Source organism: Perognathus longimembris, chromosome 4 (assembly GCF_023159225.1).
Source record: "Perognathus longimembris pacificus isolate PPM17 chromosome 4, ASM2315922v1, whole genome shotgun sequence".
NCBI classification, from domain to species: Eukaryota; Metazoa; Chordata; class Mammalia; order Rodentia; family Heteromyidae; genus Perognathus; species Perognathus longimembris.
The window spans coordinates 20768631-20792227 of NC_063164.1; the positions used below are offsets into that span (position 1 = coordinate 20768631).

At 34.1% G+C, this 23597-nt stretch overlaps 1 protein-coding gene across 3 annotated transcripts in view; it reads left to right on the plus strand.

Annotated features, from left to right (window-relative positions):
- Positions 1 to 23597, plus strand: part of Erbb4 (erb-b2 receptor tyrosine kinase 4) — a 975681-nt gene that overhangs the window by 512185 nt on the left and 439899 nt on the right. For all 3 annotated transcript variants that reach the window (XM_048344825.1, XM_048344826.1, XM_048344827.1), the window contains exon 3: positions 7039 to 7225. In XM_048344825.1, coding sequence (XP_048200782.1) covers positions 7039 to 7225 — 187 coding nt within the window. The remainder of the gene's footprint in view (positions 1 to 7038; positions 7226 to 23597) is intronic.

Consider the following 23597-nt stretch of genomic DNA (forward strand, 5'->3'; position numbering starts at 1 on the left):
TACCTTATATAGCAAGATATTGGCCCTATATGTAGACAGACTTTATGGCATCCTGACTTAATACAACTATTGATGGTGACAGAGACTCCGCTCCGTTTTACAAGATTAGTTCATTTACAGTTTGTTTTGAAACTAGTTAGTTTGTAGTTTGGTTTGTAGAAACTCAAAGTAGGAAAGTACCTTTTTGAAAAATTTATTTTTCATTTGACAAACCTATCTAGCAAGTCTATGATCCAGAGATACAGTCTAGATAGGGTCAAGAGATAACCGGATTGGAAACACTAAGAAGAATTGAGAGGAATTTTTAAGAACTCTCCACTTTGCTCAGGGAAACACAGAGGACAAAAGAAGACAGTGGCTTCTGAAGAGGGGACTTAAGTGCTCCTATGTTCAATGGGACTGAGGGTGTTCACTGCTAAGAAGGCATAGGTTGAGAGCTGGCTGAGTGGCCTGGGGGTGAATGATTGGCTTCCAGATTGGAAGAAGTATGTCAGCACCAGCACCAGAGAACCTGGCTGGTAGTGGCTGGGAGTTAGCAGGTTTTCAAGCGTGACTGGGATTAAATTTTCTGTCTCTTCAGTGTTATTCCATGCCATGTAGAATAGACATGAACTCTACTGCAGTCAGGCACACGACATTTCACATTAATCTTTCTCTAAATTTAATTAGATCAGACTTGGAGCCCGTATGTGCCAGGTTGGATAAGCATCGGAGTTTTTGAACAGTGAAAAGCTGAATTCAAAAGTGAACTGCAGTATCATAACAAGCAGCCAGGACTTGCCGTGTTTGTTATATGCTTATTAAATTTTTTTCTGGTATACTGTGTGCTGAGTGTGTCATAGTTAAGAATGTGCTCTGCTTCTGATATTCCTGGACATGATAGAAGGGGAGGGACAGAAATTAATTGCCTAGGGAAAGGTAATGGAAAATCTTACTGATAGAGAGTCCTATCATTTGCTACCACATTAGTCATCGTCAGAGGACACATAAATTCTGGAGTCTATTACTAGGGTAAAACTGTACTAATGCTCTCTTCCTATGTCCCACTTCAGTGTTCTTTCCTTTTCTATTCTTCTCTCCAATACTACTAATTTGTTTAACATTGAATCCACTGCCCAAACTAATCGTGGTCTTATTTTTGATGTCCTGATGGATGTAATATATTGTTTTAGTTGTGGATAGCATCTAATTGGGGCATGAGTACACAATACATTGGAGTTAATAATTCAGAATTCTTTTAACTTACTGTGATGGTTTTCAAAAAATAAATAAAAATAAGTAGCTGGTGCTAAGGAAAAATAACAAGTAGGCACTTGATTGTATCATATGAGTAGGAAAAATTGTAAGGAAACAGATTTAAAGTTAGCCAAAAATATACAATTGCTTCTATCTGCATTAAATTGTTCTTAAACAATGATTAAATATCCATAGGTTGTGAGGTACTGGAATCACTTGAATATTAAAAAAAAGGTAAAAGGAACATTTTGGGAAATATTGTTCATTGACAAAAATGACTAGTTAAGAGAAAATCAGGAGGCTAAGAATCTGGCTTAGTGGTAGAGTGCTTGCCCAGCATGCATGAAGCCCTGGGTTCGATTCCTTAGAAACCACATACACAGAAAAAGCTGGGAGTGGCACTGTGGCTTAAGTGTAGAGCACTAGCCTTGAGCAAAAGAAGCTCAGGACAGGGCCCAGGCCCTGAGTTCAAGCCCCAGGACTGGCAAAGAGAGAGAGAGAGAGAGAGAGAGAGAGAGAGGAGAGAGAGAGAGAGAGGAAGAGGAGAGGAGAGGAGGAGAGAGAGAGAGAGAGAGGAGAGAGAGAGAGGAGAGAGAGGAGAGAGAGAGAGAGAGAGAGAGAGAGAGAGAGAGAGAGAGAGGAGAGAGAGAGAGAGAGAGAGAGAGAGAGAGAGAGAGAGAGAGGAGAGAGAGGAGAGAGAGAGAGAGAGAGAGAGAGAGAGAGAGAGAGAGAGAGAGAGAGAGAGAGAGAGAGAGAGAGAGAGAATGAGAGAACCAACTCACAAAATGACAAAGGAAGTATATCATATTTAAATGAAATGAAATCCAAGTAAAAATAATAAAGACAGGCTTTTCTGGAATGGTGAACAAAATACACAATGAACCAGTACCACTTTCTCTGATCTTTAAATTACATCTATTGTATCCCAGGAAATTTATACTTGTAGATTTCTTACGTTTTTTTCCCACTAAAATATGATAACCTTGAAAATTAACTTCTTTCAACTTACAAAAAAAATTGATACTGTGTTATCTACGCTACTATGATATGGAAGGGTAAGAATTTCTTTTAAATTTTCAATTTCTTTCTCTGTGTCTCTGTGTCTGTCTCTCTGTCTCTCTCTCTCTGTCTCTCTCTCCTCTCTCTCTTTTCTTGTTCTGGGTCTTGAACTATGGGCCTGAGCACTTTTCCTTGAGCCTCTTTGTGCCCAATTGCTCTACTACTTGAGCCACAATGCTACTTGCAGCTTTTTAAAAAAATAGTTCATTCGAGATAAGAGTCTCATAGACTGCCCAGGCTGGCATTAAACTGTGATCCTCAGGTCTCAGCCTCCTGGGTAGCTAGGATTACAGGCATGAGTCAAATGTACCCAGCTATTTTCCATCTCTTGATTATCATTATTAAATACTATAAAATATAATACTATAAAAAATACTATAATAAAATACTATAAAAAGCATTTCCTCCTGGATCAGAAGAATTCTATATATTTTTTCAGGTTTTAGCAATCTTCTCTAGTATTCACTCTTGGAGCAGAGCAACTTCAGAAATTTACAATGGAAATTAATGTCACCAAGCACAAGGTTACTGTATGGGAAGGAAGGGAGATAAGTTGTTAGGTGACTATTCACTTGGTATAATTTATAGAGTGTCTGCCACTAAGTTGTTACTGAGCTGGAACCATAGTCAAGGATTTCTTCTTTGCTGGGACTTTACGATGATTTCTATTTACTCCTACAGTCTTTGGGCAAAAATCATGATTATACTGTTGCAAACTGCAGAGAAAATATGAGCATATTAAACATTAAATGACAGAAGCTTAAACAATGCATCTTAAGTCATGAATTTATAATTATTTTTCTTGTCTTTGACTGTCCTTAGACAGTTCATTTATCTGGTTGTTATAAAAATAATATTTGTAACAATATCTACAAAATACTATTTTCCAGAAACCTTCAAATTTTTGTGATGACTTTGTTAGAAATTTTGTTATCCCCTTTTTAAAATTTTTTCTGAACAATTATTTATTGTTAAGTGATGTACAGAGGGGTTACAGTTTCATATGTAAGGCAGTGGATACATTTCTTGATCAGTTTGTTACCTCCTCCCTCATTTCCCCTCTCCCACCTCTCCCTTTCCCTCTCGCCCTGTGAGTTGTTCAGATGGTTTACACCAAATGGTTTTGTAAGTATTGCTTTTGGAGTTGTTTGCCTTTTTATCCTGTGTCTCTCGATTTTGGTATTCCCTTTCCTTCCTTAGTTCTAATACCAGTATATACAGTATCCAGGGTACTCAGGTGAGATACAGTGATAGCAGGGGGACAACCACAGGCAGGGGATACAAGAGGATCATCAACAAAAAATAAGCTATAGTTTCACATGGCATGTTGAAAATAATTACAACAGTGATGTAACACTAATTTCCATAACATGGAATTCATTTCACTTAACATCATCTATGTGTTCATAAGGGCATAGCTATTGGGCTCTTGTGATCCTCCGCTGTGACTAGCCTAAACCTGCACTTTCCGGCGTTTTATTTTATTTTTTTTCCTGTTTATGTGGTACAGAGGAATGGAAACCCAGGGCTTCATGCATGCTATGCAAGCACTCTACCACTAAGCTACTTTTCAGCCTTTCTTCTTCTTCTTTACTTTTTTTTTTTTTTTTGCCAGTCCTGGGGCTTGGACTCAGGGCCTGAGCACTGTCCCTGGCTTCTTTTGCTCAAGGCTAGCACTCTGCCAACTTGAGCCACAGGGTCACTTCTGGCCATTTTCTATATATGTGGTGCTGGGAAATTGAACCCAGGGCTTCATGTGTATGAGGCAAGCACTCTTGCCACTAGGCCACATCCCCAGCCCTGCTATCCCCTTTTTTAAAGATGACAAATGAGGGGCCAGATTAAACAACTCATTCACATTCACAAAGCTAAGTACAAAAGTAAGATTTCAACATTGCTTTTATCTTCAGAGTATCCAGAAACAGTGAAAATGTAATGCTACAGAAGCTTCTTTGGGATGACTTAATAATGAAAGAGTGAATGAGTAGATGACATGATTATGCCACCTTACCCAATAATTGACTATCAAATATAGCTTTCATTATACCTATATCTACCAGTATTAGCTTAAGCCATGGTGTCGATTTTTTTCAGTATTAAGAAATCCTACTCTTAATGTCTCCTGTAATGTTACCTATAGTCACTGTACATTGACATTTATATTATGAATAGGCATATTTTTGGGAATATTTATTTATAGAATGATTTGAGACTACCCAAAAAATAGAAACTAATATATTTCAGGACCAAATGGTTTTGAGGATGATCTAGAAGGGAAAGTTTGGACTACCAAAGGTATTTATCTTAGCCTGGGAAGAGATATGATGATCAGAGAAAGACCAGAATTTTTGGCATACTTTAAAATTTCATGATTTAAGTTATTACACAAATCACATCAAACTCCAATTTAGAAGTTAGGTGTAGACACAGGTAGCATTGCTAAAATAGTAGAGATGAAGAATGATGGTGAGTCAGTAGTAGTAGTAATGGATAACATAAGAAAAGGCTAAATTTCTCATCCTATCGAAAGCAGAACAGAGAGTAGATCACCTCTGCCCTGGGAAAGAAGTGTCAAAAATGTGTAAGGGATTCCCTTCCAATTTCCTAGTTCTAATACCAGTATACCCGGTTTCCAATATACTCAGATAAGATACAGAGATAGTGTAGGTACAACCACAGGAAGGTGATACAGGAATATCATCAATAATAGAGGCTACAGTTACATATGGCACGTTGAAAGTAGTTACAACTGTGATATAACAATCATTTCCATAACATGGAGTTCATTTCACTTAGCATTATCTTAGAGACACAGGGTAAAAAAAGACAAACAACTACAAAAGCAATACTTAAAAACTGTTTGGTGAAAATGAACTGAACAATTGAACAACTCATGGGGGTGGGAGGGAAAGGGGGAAGGGAAGGGGGGAATGAGGGATGAGGTAACAAACAGTACAAAAAATGTATCCGATGCCTAATGTATGAAACTGTAACCTCTCTGTAATTGAGTTTGATAATAAAAATATATTTTAAAAATGTGTAAGGGAAAGCAGAGAATTAGAGGGACAAATGGTGAACACATGCAGCAGTGGTACTCATTGAAAATGAACTACGCAACTTGTGGGTGAGATGGGAGGAAAATACTTGGAGAGAGCAAAGCAAGTGTTAACATTGTCCAAAAGGACATGTCCTCTTTGCCTGACTTATGTTTTTGTTCCCTCTCTGCTTTTACCATTTTCACATAAAAATACTTTCTAAAAATGTCAAAAATGACCCCTATACTTGGGCCTGAAAATCAGAAAAGATGACTGAGCTTAACTGAGACGAGCAATGTTATTGGAAGGATGGGGAAAGAAGGCAGGAGTTCACTTTTTCAAGTGAGGATTTGAGGGGAGAACTATACGTATCAGCCTGAAGTTTAAGAGAGCATGTAGAGACGAATGTTTCAAAATCGAGAAAATACAGAATGACTGAGCACTGGATTAAAATTAAAAGGTTTTGGAATTATGTAATATTTGTTCTCTGATGGTATTAAATACTCCAGTATTTTGTATTATTTATAGTCAAAAATTTATTTGTTGAGAAAGTCTTGCTAGATAGCCCAAGATGGCTTGGAATTGTTGTCCATCCTAGGTTCACCTTGAAATCGCGATCTTCCTCCCTTAGCCATCAAAAAGCTGGAATTCCAGACATGTGACATCACGCCTGGAAGATCTGAAAAGTTTTTTAGTTAATGTGTATGTGTGTAAGATGAATCTTATTCATTTTACTGAAATTTTGTAACTTTAGGTAAAAATTAAAGCCCTGTCCATGATGTTATTTTGTTTAAAAATGTCTCAGAAAGTTTAAAGTGATTAACTCATACTATAACAAGTAAATCTAAATATTAGTAATAATAAAATAGATGTTTGTAATAAACTTAGAGAGATAAATCAGGCTTTATTTTTTTTTTCTTGGTAGTAATGGAGCGGAACTCAAGGCCTCATACTTGTTAGACTGGCACTCTACTATTTGAATCACATTTCTCTCCCTATTTTAAAATTCTGGTTATTTTGCATATGTAATCTAACAAACTTTTTTTTTTGCCCAAAATTGTGTTTCCTCAGTGCCTATAATTGTAGGTATGAGTCACTGGTACCCATATATATATGGGTGTGTGTGTATATATATATATGTAAATACATATATGTATATATGTTATGCAGATCTGTATAGAGCTAATATTTGAAAGTCGTAGCATTTAACACTAATAGTTATATCTGTTTTAAACCTATGCCATTGATTATAAATTAATACAGGTTGATTTTCTTTATGATCAGTTCACCAATTTGCATTTCCCTGTAAAGTTTGATGTGTGGTCATGTGTCCATTCCTCCTGATAATCTAGCAATGATTAGTACTTTTTTCCTTTCAATTATATTTAAATATCAGGTAAGAGAATTGTCTCATAGGATAAAACTTTTTTATTATAAGCCCATTTATGGCTTTAAAAATACAATTTATACTTCAACTGGGATTACAACCAATTGTAACCATGTATTATCAAGGATATATACATGTATTATCAAGGATGTATACATGTATTATCAAAGATGTATACATAAGAATAAGGTATGGAATAAACGTAGCTTAGATATTAATATATTAACTTAAAAGTTGTAAGTTGGATACTTCACTTTTAACTAAGTGCCTACATGTATATAGGAACCCATTAATTTCATACAATTGTTTGTGTCTTTTCAGTCTATCCGAGAAGTCACGGGCTACGTATTGGTTGCTCTTAACCAATTTCGTTACCTACCTCTGGAGAATTTACGAATTATCCGTGGGACCAAACTTTATGAAGATCGATATGCCTTAGCCATCTTCCTAAACTACAGAAAAGATGGGAACTATGGACTGCAAGAACTTGGGTTAAAGAATCTTACAGGTAAGGAAAGTATCCAAAATCACAATATATTTCCATTATCAGTATACTTTAATGCACACATGTGCATTTGTGGCTGCTGTGATATTTACTGATTTCATGCGAAATGATGCCTCTGTGATGCCTTTACTTTTATTTAAAGATTTTTGTAAGTGCAGCTGGAAAGATAGCAGAGTACTCTATCTCAACTGAACAGAAGCACACGAAAAGGAGCTGCTCAGTGACTGAAACCTGAGATAGGAAACATGTTTAAGAAGGCTGTTTTCTGGTCTCAAGTGAACAGTGGAGCACATCATCAAATCTCTGCAGTACAAGTACAGCAATCCCTTCTGTGAGAGCTGTCATACTCAAGCCATTCCATCTGCTGAACTAACCTCTAGTATTTTGCACAATCACCATAGTTTTGGAAAACATATCTAATGCATCCAATTTTGATTACTCTTATTTAATAGTTCATTGACATCCAGAAGTAATTCTCAAAATGCTTCCAGATCATCAGAGTGGTCTTTTCTTCCTGAGATTATAGATACATGATGCTAGAGACCCAGAAACATCATCTTAACTTACAGAATACTGTGTAGGAATTGGTATCTTTTCAGTTCATGTCACCTTGGGTTGAATATTTATTATTGTAAAGTTTGTGATCAAGTTTGCTAATCATGAATATTGAAATCTTTACCTATAGTTAAAATGAGCTGATTATTAATTTGTGCCTACCGCTAGAATATATATATATATATATCGATTTAAACAAATGAATATGATCTGTATATTTTGCTGCAAATATGTAGTAATTTGGTTCACACTTGAAGTTCATCTAATGTTTCCTAACACTGAAAAATTAAACATTTTGGAGGGATATCCTTAAAATACTATGCAAGAGATAGGATTGACAGTAAGAGATTGTTGAGATTTTTTTCACATCCACAGGGGATAAAAAATATACAATTTACAATTTGTAATTGTTTCAGAGTTGTACACATGATACAAAATTGTGATTTGGGGGTGAAGAAAGGATTACTGATTATTTCTTTAGGACATTATTGTTATAGAATTGATGAAAATTGGTAAAAGTGAAATTGTTTCAGTATGTATTTCTTCATCAATATTTTAACTTTTAGTTTTGCCTAAGCTAGTTTTTATATTAAAGATTTGAGTTTTTGACTAAATTGCTACTTATATGTAGATAATGATAGGAGAAAGAATTTTGGAAATCAAATGGGTAGGAAACAACTAAAAGACTGAATTAAGAATCTAAAAATAAAAGGATTCAGTTACAATTACAAGTTTCATAGGAAGCATTGTGTGTTTTCCATGATTTTCCTCTAATTATATTAAAAAGGGATGCTTTTCTTTTCAATGTTTTTATAATACTTGAATTCTATTATTATTCTATATGAAATGCTATTTGAAGAACTTTTCCATTCACAAAAGTAATTTTTAAAGTTCTTCTATTTCCACATTTAACATCTATATTGCTATAAATTTAACTGAAGTATTCAAAAGTACACCATCTTTAAATATGCCTTAGTAACTGAGTTCTCTCCACTTAATATACGATAGTTTAAATTTTGTCACACCATTAGATGACATTATTATTTCAAAAAACTATACTCTGTCAGAAAGCTTTATGATATTCTCTTGAGAGGTCATAGAGATGGATAATTAATGATTATGAATTGACTGGTCGTGCCAGGGGCATGTGCCTGTAAACCTAGCTACCTGAAGATTATTGTTCGAAGCCAGAAGAGTTAATAAGGTTCTTATAGTCCATTAACCAGAAAAATCCAGAAGTAGAGCTGTGGCTCAAGTGGTAGAGATCAAGCATTGAGTGAAAAAAACTAAGAAATAGCATCCAGACCTGTGTTCAGAAAGAGTGACCATTTAGAAAAATCTGTACGTGATCAAAGGTTATTGCTAATTTTAATTGTGAATCTGAATTAAAGAATCACACGATAAAATAAATGATGAAAATTCATGATAATTTGGCCATTTTCAGATATTTTATTTACTAGATGGTTGGAAATTATATGCCAAAATTGTTGTGCCAGGGTCTAGAATTGTTGATTGATATTCATTTGGTAATCTGATTGATATGATAACTCAAAATTAGAGTTTTATGTGATTAAGAACAGAAGACTTTTAATTGTAAAAATAAAAAGAAATTGAGGATAAGATTTACTGGATAGATCTGTCTTTAAGGAATAAATATTCATGATATAACCTGGTTTAAACAGTAAGCAAGCATTGCAGCTTGCTTCAGGTAACATTGCTTTTATGCTTTCTTAATGGTAATTGGTTTTATGTTGTTTATATATTATATGAAGTGGACTAATAATTTAAAGTAATTTCTGTGTTGTGTTAAATTGTAGGCTCCCCTGAGTATAGTCTCAGGAAAAAAAAAAACTTGCTTATTAGTCAAATGCTTCCCATACTAACTTACCATAGTGTATTAAATTGTTAAGAAAAACCAGCAATATCAATATTATCTTGAAACATGTTAGAACTGCAAATTCTCTCACCTGAGACCTTCTGACTAAGAAAACTGGAGATGGGCCAAGCAATATGTGTTTAAGTATTCCTAGAATGATATGATTACTAAGGTCTTAGAAACACTATTCTGATTAATTAAAGATTTCTTACCAATAAGTGGTAGCACAATGTCTAGTTAACCTCTTCACACGTTCTTGAAACACAAGTAATTCTCACTTATCATCTTATAGAGAGCTAGGAAGAAATGAGACATGAACAGATATGTTTTGATTGAATAACAAGAAACACAACCTCAGCTAAGGTGTGTACATGCATGAAAATAAAACAAGACCCATTGAAAATTGTTTGAAGAAGGGGAGAGGCGTAAGAAATAATGGAGGGGGTGAATTTAATTATGATCTGTTTTATGCATGCTTGGAAACATCACAATAAAATCCTCTGTAAAACTAATATATGGTAATAAAAATGTGAAACAAAAACTACAGAGAGAAACTAGGGGTTGGAGTTTGGTTTATATAAAGTGGCTCAGATGGGAGAATGATAGTATAATAAGCCTTTGTGTCACCATTTGACCAGCACTAACTTTGCATAATGATAAACCATTTCAGTGACAATAGTTATTCAGGGTCAATTTCTTCTTATGTAAATTTGTATTTTTTTAGAATTGCAAGAAGATGAGTAATACATTTGGATGTGAAAAGCATGTAGAGTATAACAAAGACTTTGAGGTTAAGATTTCAAGACATTGTGTATATATTTATAATTTTCATTTCTTCTGAAATATTTCTGGATATGTTGACATTAGAGATGATTGCCTTTAAAACTGTATATTTATTTCCTGAAACCTCTCAATTATCTGTGTAAAATAAGCATTCGGTAAACATGCATAGGGCTGGTATACTCAAGTGGCTAATGGTCGAATGATAAACTAATTAATAATTTAGTGATAATTTTAATAAATTAATTTCCTTAGTAAATATTTTTACCACTTGACTTGATGTTCTCATCAAAGGATATTCCATGAGCTGAAGACATTTTTACCTATCTTACTTAGATCCTTGTAGCTTGATTGTATGCTAAGACAGGAAACACAAACACTTTTCCAGGCTAAAAAGAAAAACTGCTTCAACTACATTCACAACTCATTCTCAACTATCACTCACAGTTCACATTCAGCATGAGTGAGGTGAAGTAGAGCAGAGAACAGAAAAAGGTTTCTAGACCATGAAAGAAACAGTATTTGCAAACACAGCCCATTCCCATCCTATTAACAAGTTAAGACTGCTTTTCTTTCCTACCCAAGAGAAGGACACACTTTCACTAGTGTGTTCTTTTAATGCAAGTACCAAATTTCTCTTAGGGTAAATCAACACTTTGTTGATCCCACATTCCTATTCAAAATTCTAATCAAGCCACTCTCCTAGTAGCTCATACCCTTAATCCTAGCTACTCAGATAACTGAGATTTGTGGATCATGGCTTAAAGCTAACACCATCAGAAAAAGTCTATGCAACTCTTTTCTCCAATTAACTGCAACCCCCACCCCGCCCCCGCCAAAAAAAAAAAAAAGGCTCTGTAAGTGCATCTGTGGCTCAATTGATACAGTGCCAAAAAAGCCAAGGTACAGTAATTCCATTTCTGAGTTCAAGCTCCAATATTTGCATACCTTTGCATGTGTGTGTGTGCACATGTGCACACACACACACAATCAAAACAAAACAAAATTCTACTTTGCATCTTGAAGAGCAATGGCTGCTACATTTATCTGGCCTTGATTGTCCAAATTCTCAAAGAACTTTTTTTCTTTTTAAGAACTATATATCTATCTGACATAAAAGTGACTGAGTTAAATGAACTATACAATGTGTGGGTGGAAACTGAAGTGAAAAACTGGAAGAGAGGGAGGGAAGAGGTGACACTGTCAAAAAGAAATGTACACTTTATCTGACTTATGTAACTACAATCCCTCTCTACATCACCTTTATAATGAAAATTAAAAATTAAAATAGCACGACAGAACAATGTAAGACCCTGTCATATTTAAGATCCTCAAATTCCTTACATTATTTAATAGTGGGCACATAAATTGCCCAATATTGATGTTAACAGGCCACCTGTATTTGATTCTGTGTATGTCAAAGAGCATCAACACAAAATCAGAAATAAATGATCTCAAATAAATACCTCATCAATCTTTCACAGGCTTTGTATGCCTAGACTCACATTCCTTATCTTGAAAATTGTAAACAAAACTCTGTGTCACAGTGTTGTTACAAGCATTTAAGACACAAAGCAGGCAACTGTCAGCCAAGGCACCTTTTACACAGAAAATGGGTAGGGAACTTGAGCTTTCATTCTCCTGCTTCTGCTTTGTTTGTGGCTTTTCTTTGTGTCAAGGCACTGGCAACACTATTGTGTCTGCTGCTGCATATTCAAATAGATTCCAGTTGCTTCACTGGGGCTTTGGATGTGACTTGTTTAGACAAAAAGATGCTCCAGTTTTCAGTGTGTCTTCTGATTCTGCTTTGAAACTACATCCTATATAAGATCTGTTTCTCTGGCAATGAGAAGCCTGAGGCTTGTCTTTGTCTACTCGCACTAAGAATGCTGCCTCTGCTACCTCACAACATTTCTTTCCTTTCAGTGTCTCTGCCAAGCACATGTTGCCCAGCCCTTCATTTCAAATCTCCATCATCATGTTTCACCCTTCATTGGCCTTGACATTGTTTTGACCTAGACAAGAGATGTATTAATTTTGAGTTCTTTTTCTGACACTAAAGTGGCTAAGCATTCTTCAACTGCTCCATGAAAGTCTTAGTAATGTATAAGTAAGCTAGTACAGGGATCATTGTGAAACAGAATGTTCGACAAAGGTACTACTAATATTTATAGTACAGTGGAAGAACTACCCAGCACATTACAATATTTTGAAAAATATTTCCAAGAATTTTCTAAGTTTAAGAATAGATTGTTTAGAGAATGATTAGATCAAAATTAAATTAGAGAGCCAGGCGCTGGTGGCTCACACCTGCAATTCTAACTATTCAGGAAGCTGAGAATGTAGGATTCATGGTTTAAGCCCAAAGTAAGCACTGAAGTCTGTGAAACGCTTATCTCCACTTAACCTCTAAAATGCCAGAAATGGAGCTGTGGTCCAAGTGATGGAGCACTAGGTTTGAGTTTAATAACTTAAGACTAGCATACAGTTCCTGAGTTCAATCCCCAGGACTGGCACAAAAAAAATTAAAATTACTCTAGAAAGCATACAATATGATTTGGACAGAATCAATGAAGAGAGTGGCAATTTGTTATGAATTAATCAATTTTTAGATTAAGTCCATAATTTCTAGAAATGATATTTTAATCAATGATCCCCAAAACACTATTTGCTTGTTCTATCAACAATGTGTATTGATAGGGAAGAAAACATCACATTATATTTACGTTTGAAGACAACACTGAAAAATACATTTGAAAGCCAACATATTACAATTGCGAGATCAGAGTTACAATGGCAATTTCAGCAAGTTTTTTTTCCCCTGAGATTTATGCTTACTTTACAGAAGTGATAGGTGAGTTTAAGGGATTTAATAAAGAAGAAATGGAAATTGCTCTCCCTGCTTGTATTAAGAATTAAATTAGAGAATGTCTATGGAGGAATCAGAGTTGGGGTGGGCGGGCAGTGTGGAAAATAATGATATTTTAACCTCTGGCTAGCTTGTTTTTCATCATGACTATTGAGATGAACTATACAGGTCATATTTTTTTCCTTATACCTTCTTTAGCGATCCCAATGAGTCTCTACTCAATAGTCTATATTCCTACAAAACTTTTGAAGAACTTTGAAGAAAATCTACCATTGTGTTAGTCTTTACTATTCATTAGTTGGGGCCCTAAACATCTGTTCTTTCTTTCTTATTCCTATGATACAGTAGGATCTGAATGTTCACATCTTTTAGAGAGGAAATAGAGATATTCTAAGCAAAGAAAACTTGTAAGGTAATGCATTCCCTAATTTATATTCATCTGTTGAAGAAACATATTTGTCACTTAAGGAATTTGGGAAGAGAAAGGTGAATTTACTTTATTTCTCCTCAGGGTCCAAGGTGCAGTGTGAAAAATATTTCAATCAACACTATAGTTTTGTAATTACAATAGAAGCAAATCAATAAGCACATAAGTATACTCATCTCTCCGTTCTCACCTCAAGACATTATCCTTTCTGGCTGGATGACACTAAACTATAAAGAAGTGACACCTTTCCCAATCATCAAGGGAGGAATAACAGTGCTGAGCAGGAATCACTCCTCTCCTGAATATTCTGATTTGTGAGCACAGACTTGCAAACAATGTAGACAATATTTCCAAATAACCTGAGTGTGTAGTATAGAGGGAATTTTAGAGGGAATGAAGATTGTATAATATCTTTGACATAGCTTTGTTGCAAGTAAAAAAAAAAAAAACACTTCCAATTTGGTTATAAGAAATAGCTCATGTGTGGAGGATCTCCAAACCTCAGCCAATCAGAACTCAGACATGCATCTACTTGTTCTTTCATTGTTTTCACTAAAAACATAATAAATTTTAAGACCATATTGTAATGGAACTTTAACATTTGCCAACACTTTTAGTATCTTTTTGTATTTCACACATAACCTTTTTATATTAACCCAACAAGGACTGGGGAATTATAGAGCTGTTTGCCATTTCTTTGGGTTATGCCTTTCTCAAGCAATGGTTAAGACTTTTTCTAAGCAAAACCACAGTGAGTAGAATAGGAATTTGATTTTTAAAAACCTACTCTTAAATATCATTTTTAAATATTTTGACATTTAAATATTATTAATGTAAATATTTTTAAATATTTCAAAAATAATTTTTATTGGAATTTATGCAATATTTCATTGCATTGCAAGTGGTAATTTGACAAGAAAAAACACAAACCCTATGACTGCAAATACTGGATCTTATTTCAACACAGAGATCTATGAACACATTGTACCTGTACTACTATTTGAGTATAATTTCTTTAACAAACAAAGGCTATTAAACTGTAGCCCATCAGTTACAAACATTTATTAGTTTGCTCAGTTTTAGTGGTAAAGTCCAAGATTCTTTTGGAATGTGATGTCAATTCGAATACTTATTAATTTTGTTTCGATCTATTTGTGTATTTAAGTTATTTTGCTGAGAACAGGAACTATTCTAAATTATCTCTATGTAGCTGTTTTCTTTCAGTAAATATTTTATTTCTGGCAAATATTTACCCTTCAGCTGCCATGTGAAAGCATGGTAAAGTATCTTCCCCAGTTAGGATGATGTTTATAGTCAATGCTTAGCAGCCTCCATTTTATTTTGCTTTATGCTCTACAGCATCTTCTAATAGAAATTTCTGAATAACATATTCATGTTGTCTTGCATAGTAAAGGACTTAATAATCAAATGTGACTACTTAAAATGGAGCAAGTGTGACTGTGGAAATTAATTTTTAATTTTCTATAAAGTTAATTATTTTTAATAGCCACATTTGGCTGATAGCAAGAATTTTACCTTGTCCTCAGGCTAGTGTAAAGCGGGCAGGTATATATATCACTGAACTATAAAATATTGAATCGGTTGTATATGAGGAAGGACCTAGCCACAGCTGATACTTTCAGGGCTCTGCAGGGCACTGATTGTAGATTGTGTCTAAGTGTGCTTTTAATTGCTAGTTGCTATGAGTTGGGTATTTTCTATTTTCTTTTTTTTTCCTTTGGCCAGTCCTGGGCTTGGACCCAGGGCCTGAGCACTAACCCTGGCTTCTTTTAGCTCAAGGCTAGCACTCTGCCACTTGAGCCACAGTGCCACTTCTGGCCGTTTTGTGTATATGTGGTGCTGGGGAATTGAACCCAGGGCCTCATGTATAGGAGGCAAGCACTCTTGCCACTAGGCCATATCCGTAGCCCTTCTTTTTTCTTTTAGTCCCCCTAGATCTGGGGCTTGAACTCAGGGCCTGAGCAATATCCTTACTTCCTTTTTTTTTTTTTTCTCAATGCTAGCATTCTATCACTTGAGCCTCAGCTACACTTCTGCTGTTTCTGTTTATGTGGTGCTGAGGAATTGAACTCAGGGCTTCATGCATATAAGGCAAGCACTCTACCACTAAGCCATATTCCTAGTCCTGAGTTGGGTATTTTCTTTTCTTTTCTTTTTTTTTTTTTTTTTTTGGCCAGTCCTGGGGCTTGGACTCAAGGCCTGAGAACTGTCCCTGGCTTCTTCTTGCTCAAGGCTAGCACTCTGCCACTTGAGCCACAGCGCCACTTCTGGCCATTTTCTGTATATGTGGTGCTGGGGAATCGAACCGAGGGCCTCATATATACAAGGCAAGCACTCTTGCCACTAGGCTATATCCCCAGCCCCCTGAGTTGGGTATTTTCTTGATCAGAAATATGATTCCTTTAAAAAGGTAAATTTTCCTTTTTTTGGGCAGTGCTGAGATTTGAAGTCAGGGCATCATGCTTGCTAAGCAGGCCCTCTGCACTCTAATTTTAATTTGTTCTTTCAGAAATACACATCTGACATAGAAACTCTATAACTTAAGCCATACCTCAAAATCCTGTTGCTTTGGTTATTTCTGACATAGAGTCTGTGAGGCCAGGCATGCTTGGAACACAATCTTGCCCTTTATACTTCTGGACATAGCTTGGACAATGGACATGTTTCACACTGTCCAAGTTCATTAGTTCAAATTGGGCCCTCAGCAACTTCTGTCCCAGCATCCTTCCTATCTAAACCTCTGTGTAGCTAGGATTACAGGCCTCCACCATCATAACCAACTTGAAGTCTTTACGTTTCTCATTGAGTAAAAGGAATTGAGTAAGTTGATTGATCTTATTTCTTTTTAGTTACAGAAGCATCTAAAAGTCTGATTTGTACATGACTTCATAGAAATAAACACTACTAAACTATAATTTTCATTAAAACTGAGAGAGCATTTTGAAAAATTTGTTAAGTATTTTATTTTAGGATTCTCCAGCTCATGTTAAAAGGCTCTTTGCGTAACATAGTATTTATTTAATAACACAAAGAGACCCCCTCCATATCTAGTCTTAGTCCAGATCCGTTGTAAGGGACACTATTTGTTGTTTGTAATCAACACTAACAAAAATAGTAGGAAAAATCACACATCGATGTTAACGCTAATAAAGATTAAGTTCAATTATATGAAAAATGCATGTTTTTGAATTGATACAACCTAGAAACATATCATGGGAATAGAGATTTAGCAAGCCTTACTATTATTCAAAGAATTTAGCATAAAGGTACATTTTTCAAACCCTACATATGGAGGTATACAAAACAGATTGCAATAAAACTGACCAATATTTCTTAGATGATGAACGGCATCTCCCATCTGCTTATTTATATTAAGGAATAGATAAACAAGAACTTGAATAGCCCAACATATTTTGATATTGTAAATGTTAGCAACCATGAAAATTTTAATTATTATTTCCCCCCTGAGGCTTAGCTGCTTTATTTTTGCCATTTATAAAAGAGAAAGAAAGTCTAAAGGTTGAAAAAAATCACCTAGTCTAAGAATTTATCTTTTAATTTTCTCTCTCAATAGTACCCATCATCTATGTGAGGAATGTTAAAGGATGTGGTCATTATCTTTGTCAGTCAGGCTGGAAGTTTGATTCAATGTTTTTGTTGTTACTCTCCTAGTTTTTATTTCCTGCCCTAGTATTTTGGGATCCAGCTCTATAATGCTTTATAACTTCTGTATATTATGACTTCTATTTATTTATAACAATATATCAGTATAATGTTTTATAACATCTTATTTTATCATAAGCTAAGCCAAACTTTTTGACATGATATGATGATCATAACAATTTTAAACAGTATTTATAGGAAAAAGTAAAGATAAATAGCAATTCACAACCTTTAATCTCCTCTAAGACTAGTCAATTTATACAGTTCCATTTCACCTGAAATATGTTCATTTGGTATATTGTGGTTTTAGTAATATCAGAAAACATAATATTTAAAACAACATTTTTGGTTTTTTACCTATAGTAAAATGAAGTCAGAATTTTATTAGATATTTTAAACAACAGCCTCAGAAACAATTGACAAAATAAAGAATATTCTTTAATTTTAATGAAAAAATAAATTATTTAAACTCATATATCCAATGATGTCCTCATAAGAATCCAAGATAAATTTTATAGCTTTTCAGTTATTCCTAGACATCATGAATTTTGGTAGACTTCATAAAATTCATGACTTTTATTTTGACAATTTTACTTGTCCACTGTAGAATTAAAATATGTTTTTTAAAAATCTAGGAAACAAAGTATGCATATGACATAATAGTCTCACGTATATATCCCATTGTTAGTTATAATAGTAACACCCATCTCTAGTAACCTTACATTCATTATGTAGAAATGACTTACAAACATTAGCACCTTTTATCCTTACAATAACTCTATAAACTGAAGTTTAAAACATTAGGTACTATACAATACATGAAGATTTATAGAGTTCAGATATGAAGCAATTCCAAACATTTTTAATGCCATGTTGCAGGAAATCTGAAATAAAGAAGGTAACACACAGTGAACTTTTATTATCTTCTAGTATGTGCCAGTGAGCTGAGAATGCATGTAATTATATATACGGACCAGGGGTTAGCTCTCCAATGGAGATTTCCTTTTAACCTTAATGAGTCTTTACTTAGTATGGATGTTTTAGCTAGGGAATTAAATAACCCTAGAAGAGAATCAGCTTTCATAAATATATTATCACAAACCAGTTTATCAGAAAATTTAGGTATTTTTTCTACAGATAATGGTAAATAAAATAATACAGTATAATAAGGGGACTGACTGAAATGGCCTAACAGAGCACTGACATAATGATTTTTCCTTAATTAGCACAAGAATACCAAGCAATAAATCATTTCATTGGAGTTAATTTTATTTTGTTTGTTGAAAGTTGTAAATTCTATGAAGTTTACTATGTTTTAGTATTTTTCTGTGAATAAAGTACAAGGGAAGATGACCAATATGAAAAAAAAATTAGCAGATTTGATTTGAACAATTTTAGTCTATGCAATTGCTCTAGTTACTAACTACATCAGCATCTTACTTTATCTTGTTACTTGGAAATATTAGAAATGATGATTCTATGATGACTTTAACTCATATGCTAATAACAAAATGTAAGCACTCACAGTTTCTCAATTTTTTTTCAAAATAGGATCAGCATTTAAACAATATTCATGTTTTTGGGGGGTGCAAGGCAGAAATAATTTTTTATTTAAATTATAATTTATTACCTTTAAGTACAGGTACAAAGGAGCTATCATTCAACATCATTCTCTTCCACACCTCTCAACCCAACGCTTCCCCTCAATTTTTTTTAATTTCATAGAGTATACATTGAATATTATGACTTCATATTTCCTTCTTCCTCTCTTCATTTGTACACTTCCCCTTCCATTATCCTCTCCCCACACCTTTCAAGTGCCAATTTCCTGGTATTCCATTGTTTAGTTGTGTCTGTTTCTAAGGAATTACACCATTTGAATATTCCCCTGCAAATGCCATACCAAATACATTTGTGTACTCTTGCAAATAATCTCATATGTGTTTACTTGTACATCCGTAAATTAGTTCTAGCTCCCACATATTAGAGAAAACAAGTGCCCTTTGTCTCTCTGGGCCTGACTTATTACACTTAACATAATCTTTTCTAGATCTTTTTATTTATTTGCAAATGATGTAATATTGTCCTTCTGAAAGGATGAGTAAAATTCATATATGTGTGTGTGTTTATACATATACATACATACACACGTATATATGTCATATTTTTTTGATCCATCCACTCACAGAGGTGCATCTGGGCTGTTCCCATTCCTTAGCTATGGTGAATCATGAGCAATGAACATGCTTGTGCAAGTAGCTTTATTGTGTCCTGTGGTCTTTGGGATAAATGCCCAATAATAGCATTGTAGGATTATAGGTTATTTCTATGCTTCATTTTTTCCTTCTTTATTGTCAAAGTGAAGTACAGAGGGGTTACAGTTTCATATGTAAGGCAAGTACATTTCTTTTTAGGGGGAGGTTAAGTTATTACATATATTTCAGAGTATACATTTTGACACTCACAACGATGAAAATTGTTCTACTCTACTTAGCTTATGAAGTCTATGATCTTTAACCATAAAGACACTTTCTGTGTGGGGTAATATGTACTTTACCTTTCTTTTGTTTGACAACATCCGTTCCCTCCTTCATTCATTCCTTCCTTCACAATCCCTCATGTTTAATAAATGACAATAATTAAATAATATTTGGAAATTTTAAGCTAAAGAAATAGGATTCACTGATCTACACTCTACACTTTTAATAAAATATTTGTGACATTTCTGTTACATGATTAGTATTTTCTGCCTCCTTCAAGTATATATTTTTATTATACATATTATGCATATATTATATACATATATGTAATACACATATATTATATACATACATTACATATATTTACATTTATTTAGGAGGAACTATATAGAATAATTTCATGATTGGTTTCATGAACAATTTCAGCAGTTGTTAGATTCAAATAACTTTGAAAAAATAGTAGTATTTTTGGGGTCAGTTTGATAAGAATATAATAGAACACTTTAAGATTCTTAGAAGTCATATATAATTGTATATTTCAGATTTTTAAATGTATATTTAAGATAAGCATAATTTATATTATTTTATATTGTAGTCACATTTTATTTAATGAAACAAATTAATCTAAACTTATAAATCAGGAAGAATATTTTTTCAATGTAGTACATATCTGGAAATGAAGTTGAATAAAGAACCTACTATGGACAAGTACTCTTAATTCTAGCTACTCAAGAGGTGTCCATGAGTTTTATAAAATTCCAGGCAAAGGAAGGGATAATCTATCTCAAAAAATAAAACAAACAAATGAAAAAAATCACTGAGATTTTAGTAGTACATGAGATCCTGGGCTCAATCAGCATTAATAAAAAAAAGAAGCAGAAACAAAAACTAATACAATTTTTGTACTTTATTTTTTAAAAGAGGTGAATTGGTTGAATACATTGACATTAATACATTCATTAATTTCTGTTCTTTCACATTGAAATTGAGTCCCACAGATAATAAGTCATTTACACAAGAAGAGTTGTCTTTTGCCTAGTATACTTTTAATTATATTATTGCAAAATATGATTAGGTTGACGATACTATAGACAAGTAGTAGTTTAAAACATTTGTAAAGATGTGCACCAGTGGCTTATACATATACTGCTAGCTACTCAGAAGGCTGAGATCTGAGGATCTCGTTTAGAAGCCAGCCCAGGCAGGAAATGTCCAAGAGACTCTAATTTCTAACAACCTAATCAGAAAAAACCGGAAAGTAGTGCCATGGCTCAAATTTTAGAGAGCTAACCTTGAGCAAAGAAGCTCAGGCCTAGGGTTCAAACCCCAGGGCAGTCACAAAAATAAATGAAGGAAGGAAGGTGGGAGGGAAGGAAGGAAGGAAGGAAGGAAGGAAGGAAGGAAGGAAGGAAGGAAGGAAGGAAGGAAGGAAGGAAGACTTATAGAAATTGTGTAACAATTTATAGGAGAATAGGTTCTCTGTCTCATTTGTTAATGGAAAGAAAACTGGTATAAATATATGCATAGTACAATATAAATTCATGGTGGGGATCCCCAATCTTATCCTGAAGGCACAGACGATCTATGAGATATGATCAGATTTTGTGTAGCTTTTAGTCTTATTCAGAGTACTGTTTGTTGCACTTTGTGAAAGGAAGATGGGAAAAAAATAATGAAACATGGGAGACATATAGATAGATCTTTTATGTAATGTAGCTGGAAATGAAACGAAGGAAGCCAGTCTATGCCGCCCATATCATTGCTCACATACTGACTCTGTGGCTAGAATCCCAGTCCATGCATTCCATTGTCATTTCATGTACTTAGAAATTAGATGTCACAATGATAAATCTTTGTAATTAAAATTGTATCATACTTCAAAAGCTGGCCTGTGGTGCTCAGGGAAAAAAGGGCGAATCAAAAATCAGTGTCTTGGCTTAAGTGCCCCTTAAAAATTAAGAAAACCTAATTATCACTCATATAAAATAAAAACATCAGAGGTCACACTGTAGCTTTCCAACTCCTTTGTGTTTTCATAGAAGATCATCAGTTCATAATTTCAGTAGCTGTTCCATTGTTGTTTGCATTATATTATTGCAGGCAGTGATTTCTTCTATTATATTTGGTTGATCGTTAAATTAAAATGTTGAAAATATGGGGCTGGGGATATGGCCTAGTGGCAAGAGTGCCTGCCCCATATACATGAGGCCCCGGGTTCAATTCCCCAGCACCACATATACAGAAAATGGCCAGAAGTGGCGCTGTGGCTCAAATGGCAGATTGCTAGCCTTGAGCAAAAAGAAGCCAGGGACAGTGCTCAGGCCCTGAGTCCAAGCCCCAGGACTGGCCAAAAAAAAAAAAAAAAATGTTGAAAATATTTAAAATATTTATAGGGCCATTTTCATATCTACTTTAATATCTAAATTTAAATTTAGGAGACCTTTAACATTTACTTAATTTACAGTTCATTACTTATCCTTTGTAATAGCACAATCATAGGTTTTTAAAGAAGGAATACATATGATATGTGATTCTCAAATTAATAAAAATAGAAACTTAGCATTGTAGTTAAAGTAAAATACATTTTTCTTAAAGTATTTCTAATTAAAATTACAAGTGACCACTTACTCTAACTAATTTGTAAGCTAGAAAAAATCCTTTGGAAAAACAATGAATAAAATCACTGATGTATAAGGAACAAGCAGAGCTAAAATTCTGCATGTATATAACACTGGTGTAAGTAAAGGACAACCTTATTGTCAGTCATAGTTCTGAGATTAGCATGCCTGCCATGAAATATGTGGAAAATGATCTCAGAAAGTTAAGTATCTCTTGTATCAAAAACTACTTTAAGGCTTGGTATAAATATAAAATCAGTAATGGTTTGGATATGACAAAGTTAAGAAGCTAGTTAACAGATAAAATAATTGTGAAAGTTTTCAAACATAAGTACTCATTTGCTGGAGAATATTGATTTATGTTGGCAATTTGAATAGATATAGGCTTATGAGTTTTAGATGAGAAGACATCTTTGTAACATAGGAAAACAGGACTTCCAAACTACTGTTTTCTTCCTTGGAAGCAGGAAATAGAATAGTTTTACTTTTGAAAACTAGTAATTGGAAATATAATATTTGTCCTTCAACCAAAAGAAATCACTAAAGGGCTATGTCTCATTGTCTTAGTCTGGAAATGGAAAAAATGAATGTCCACTCTGTGACTTAGAACAAAATATACATTCATTTGCTTGGTGTTTTATATTGTTTCAGTAGAGGAACAGCAAGTAAAGGATTTAAATTATTAGTTATCTGTTGCTCCGTCTACAAAGGTAGGTTTTTCACTGGTTTGTGTTTGGGAGATAACATAAATTTTAGTAGGGTGTGACCTTATTACCACCCAGAAAATTCACATGTATATCCCACTCATACCCTAAACAAACCACCTAATTCCTAGGACAAAAGTTTTCAGTTCTGAAATAAGATTCCTTTGTCTCGCCCTTTCTTTTTATTATTAAATAATACCTACCTGATATGTTTCAGGAAATATTCAAAGGCAAAATGTGACTCGTATTCTTTTCTTAATGATCAATTTTCTTCCCTTTCAAGTGAGGCTGAGGCATTACCCCTTTTAGGGTAGCAGAGAAGGTCACTATTTGCTTCTTCCTGAGCACTTGGAAATTGATGTTCAAGTATTTAATTAAAAAT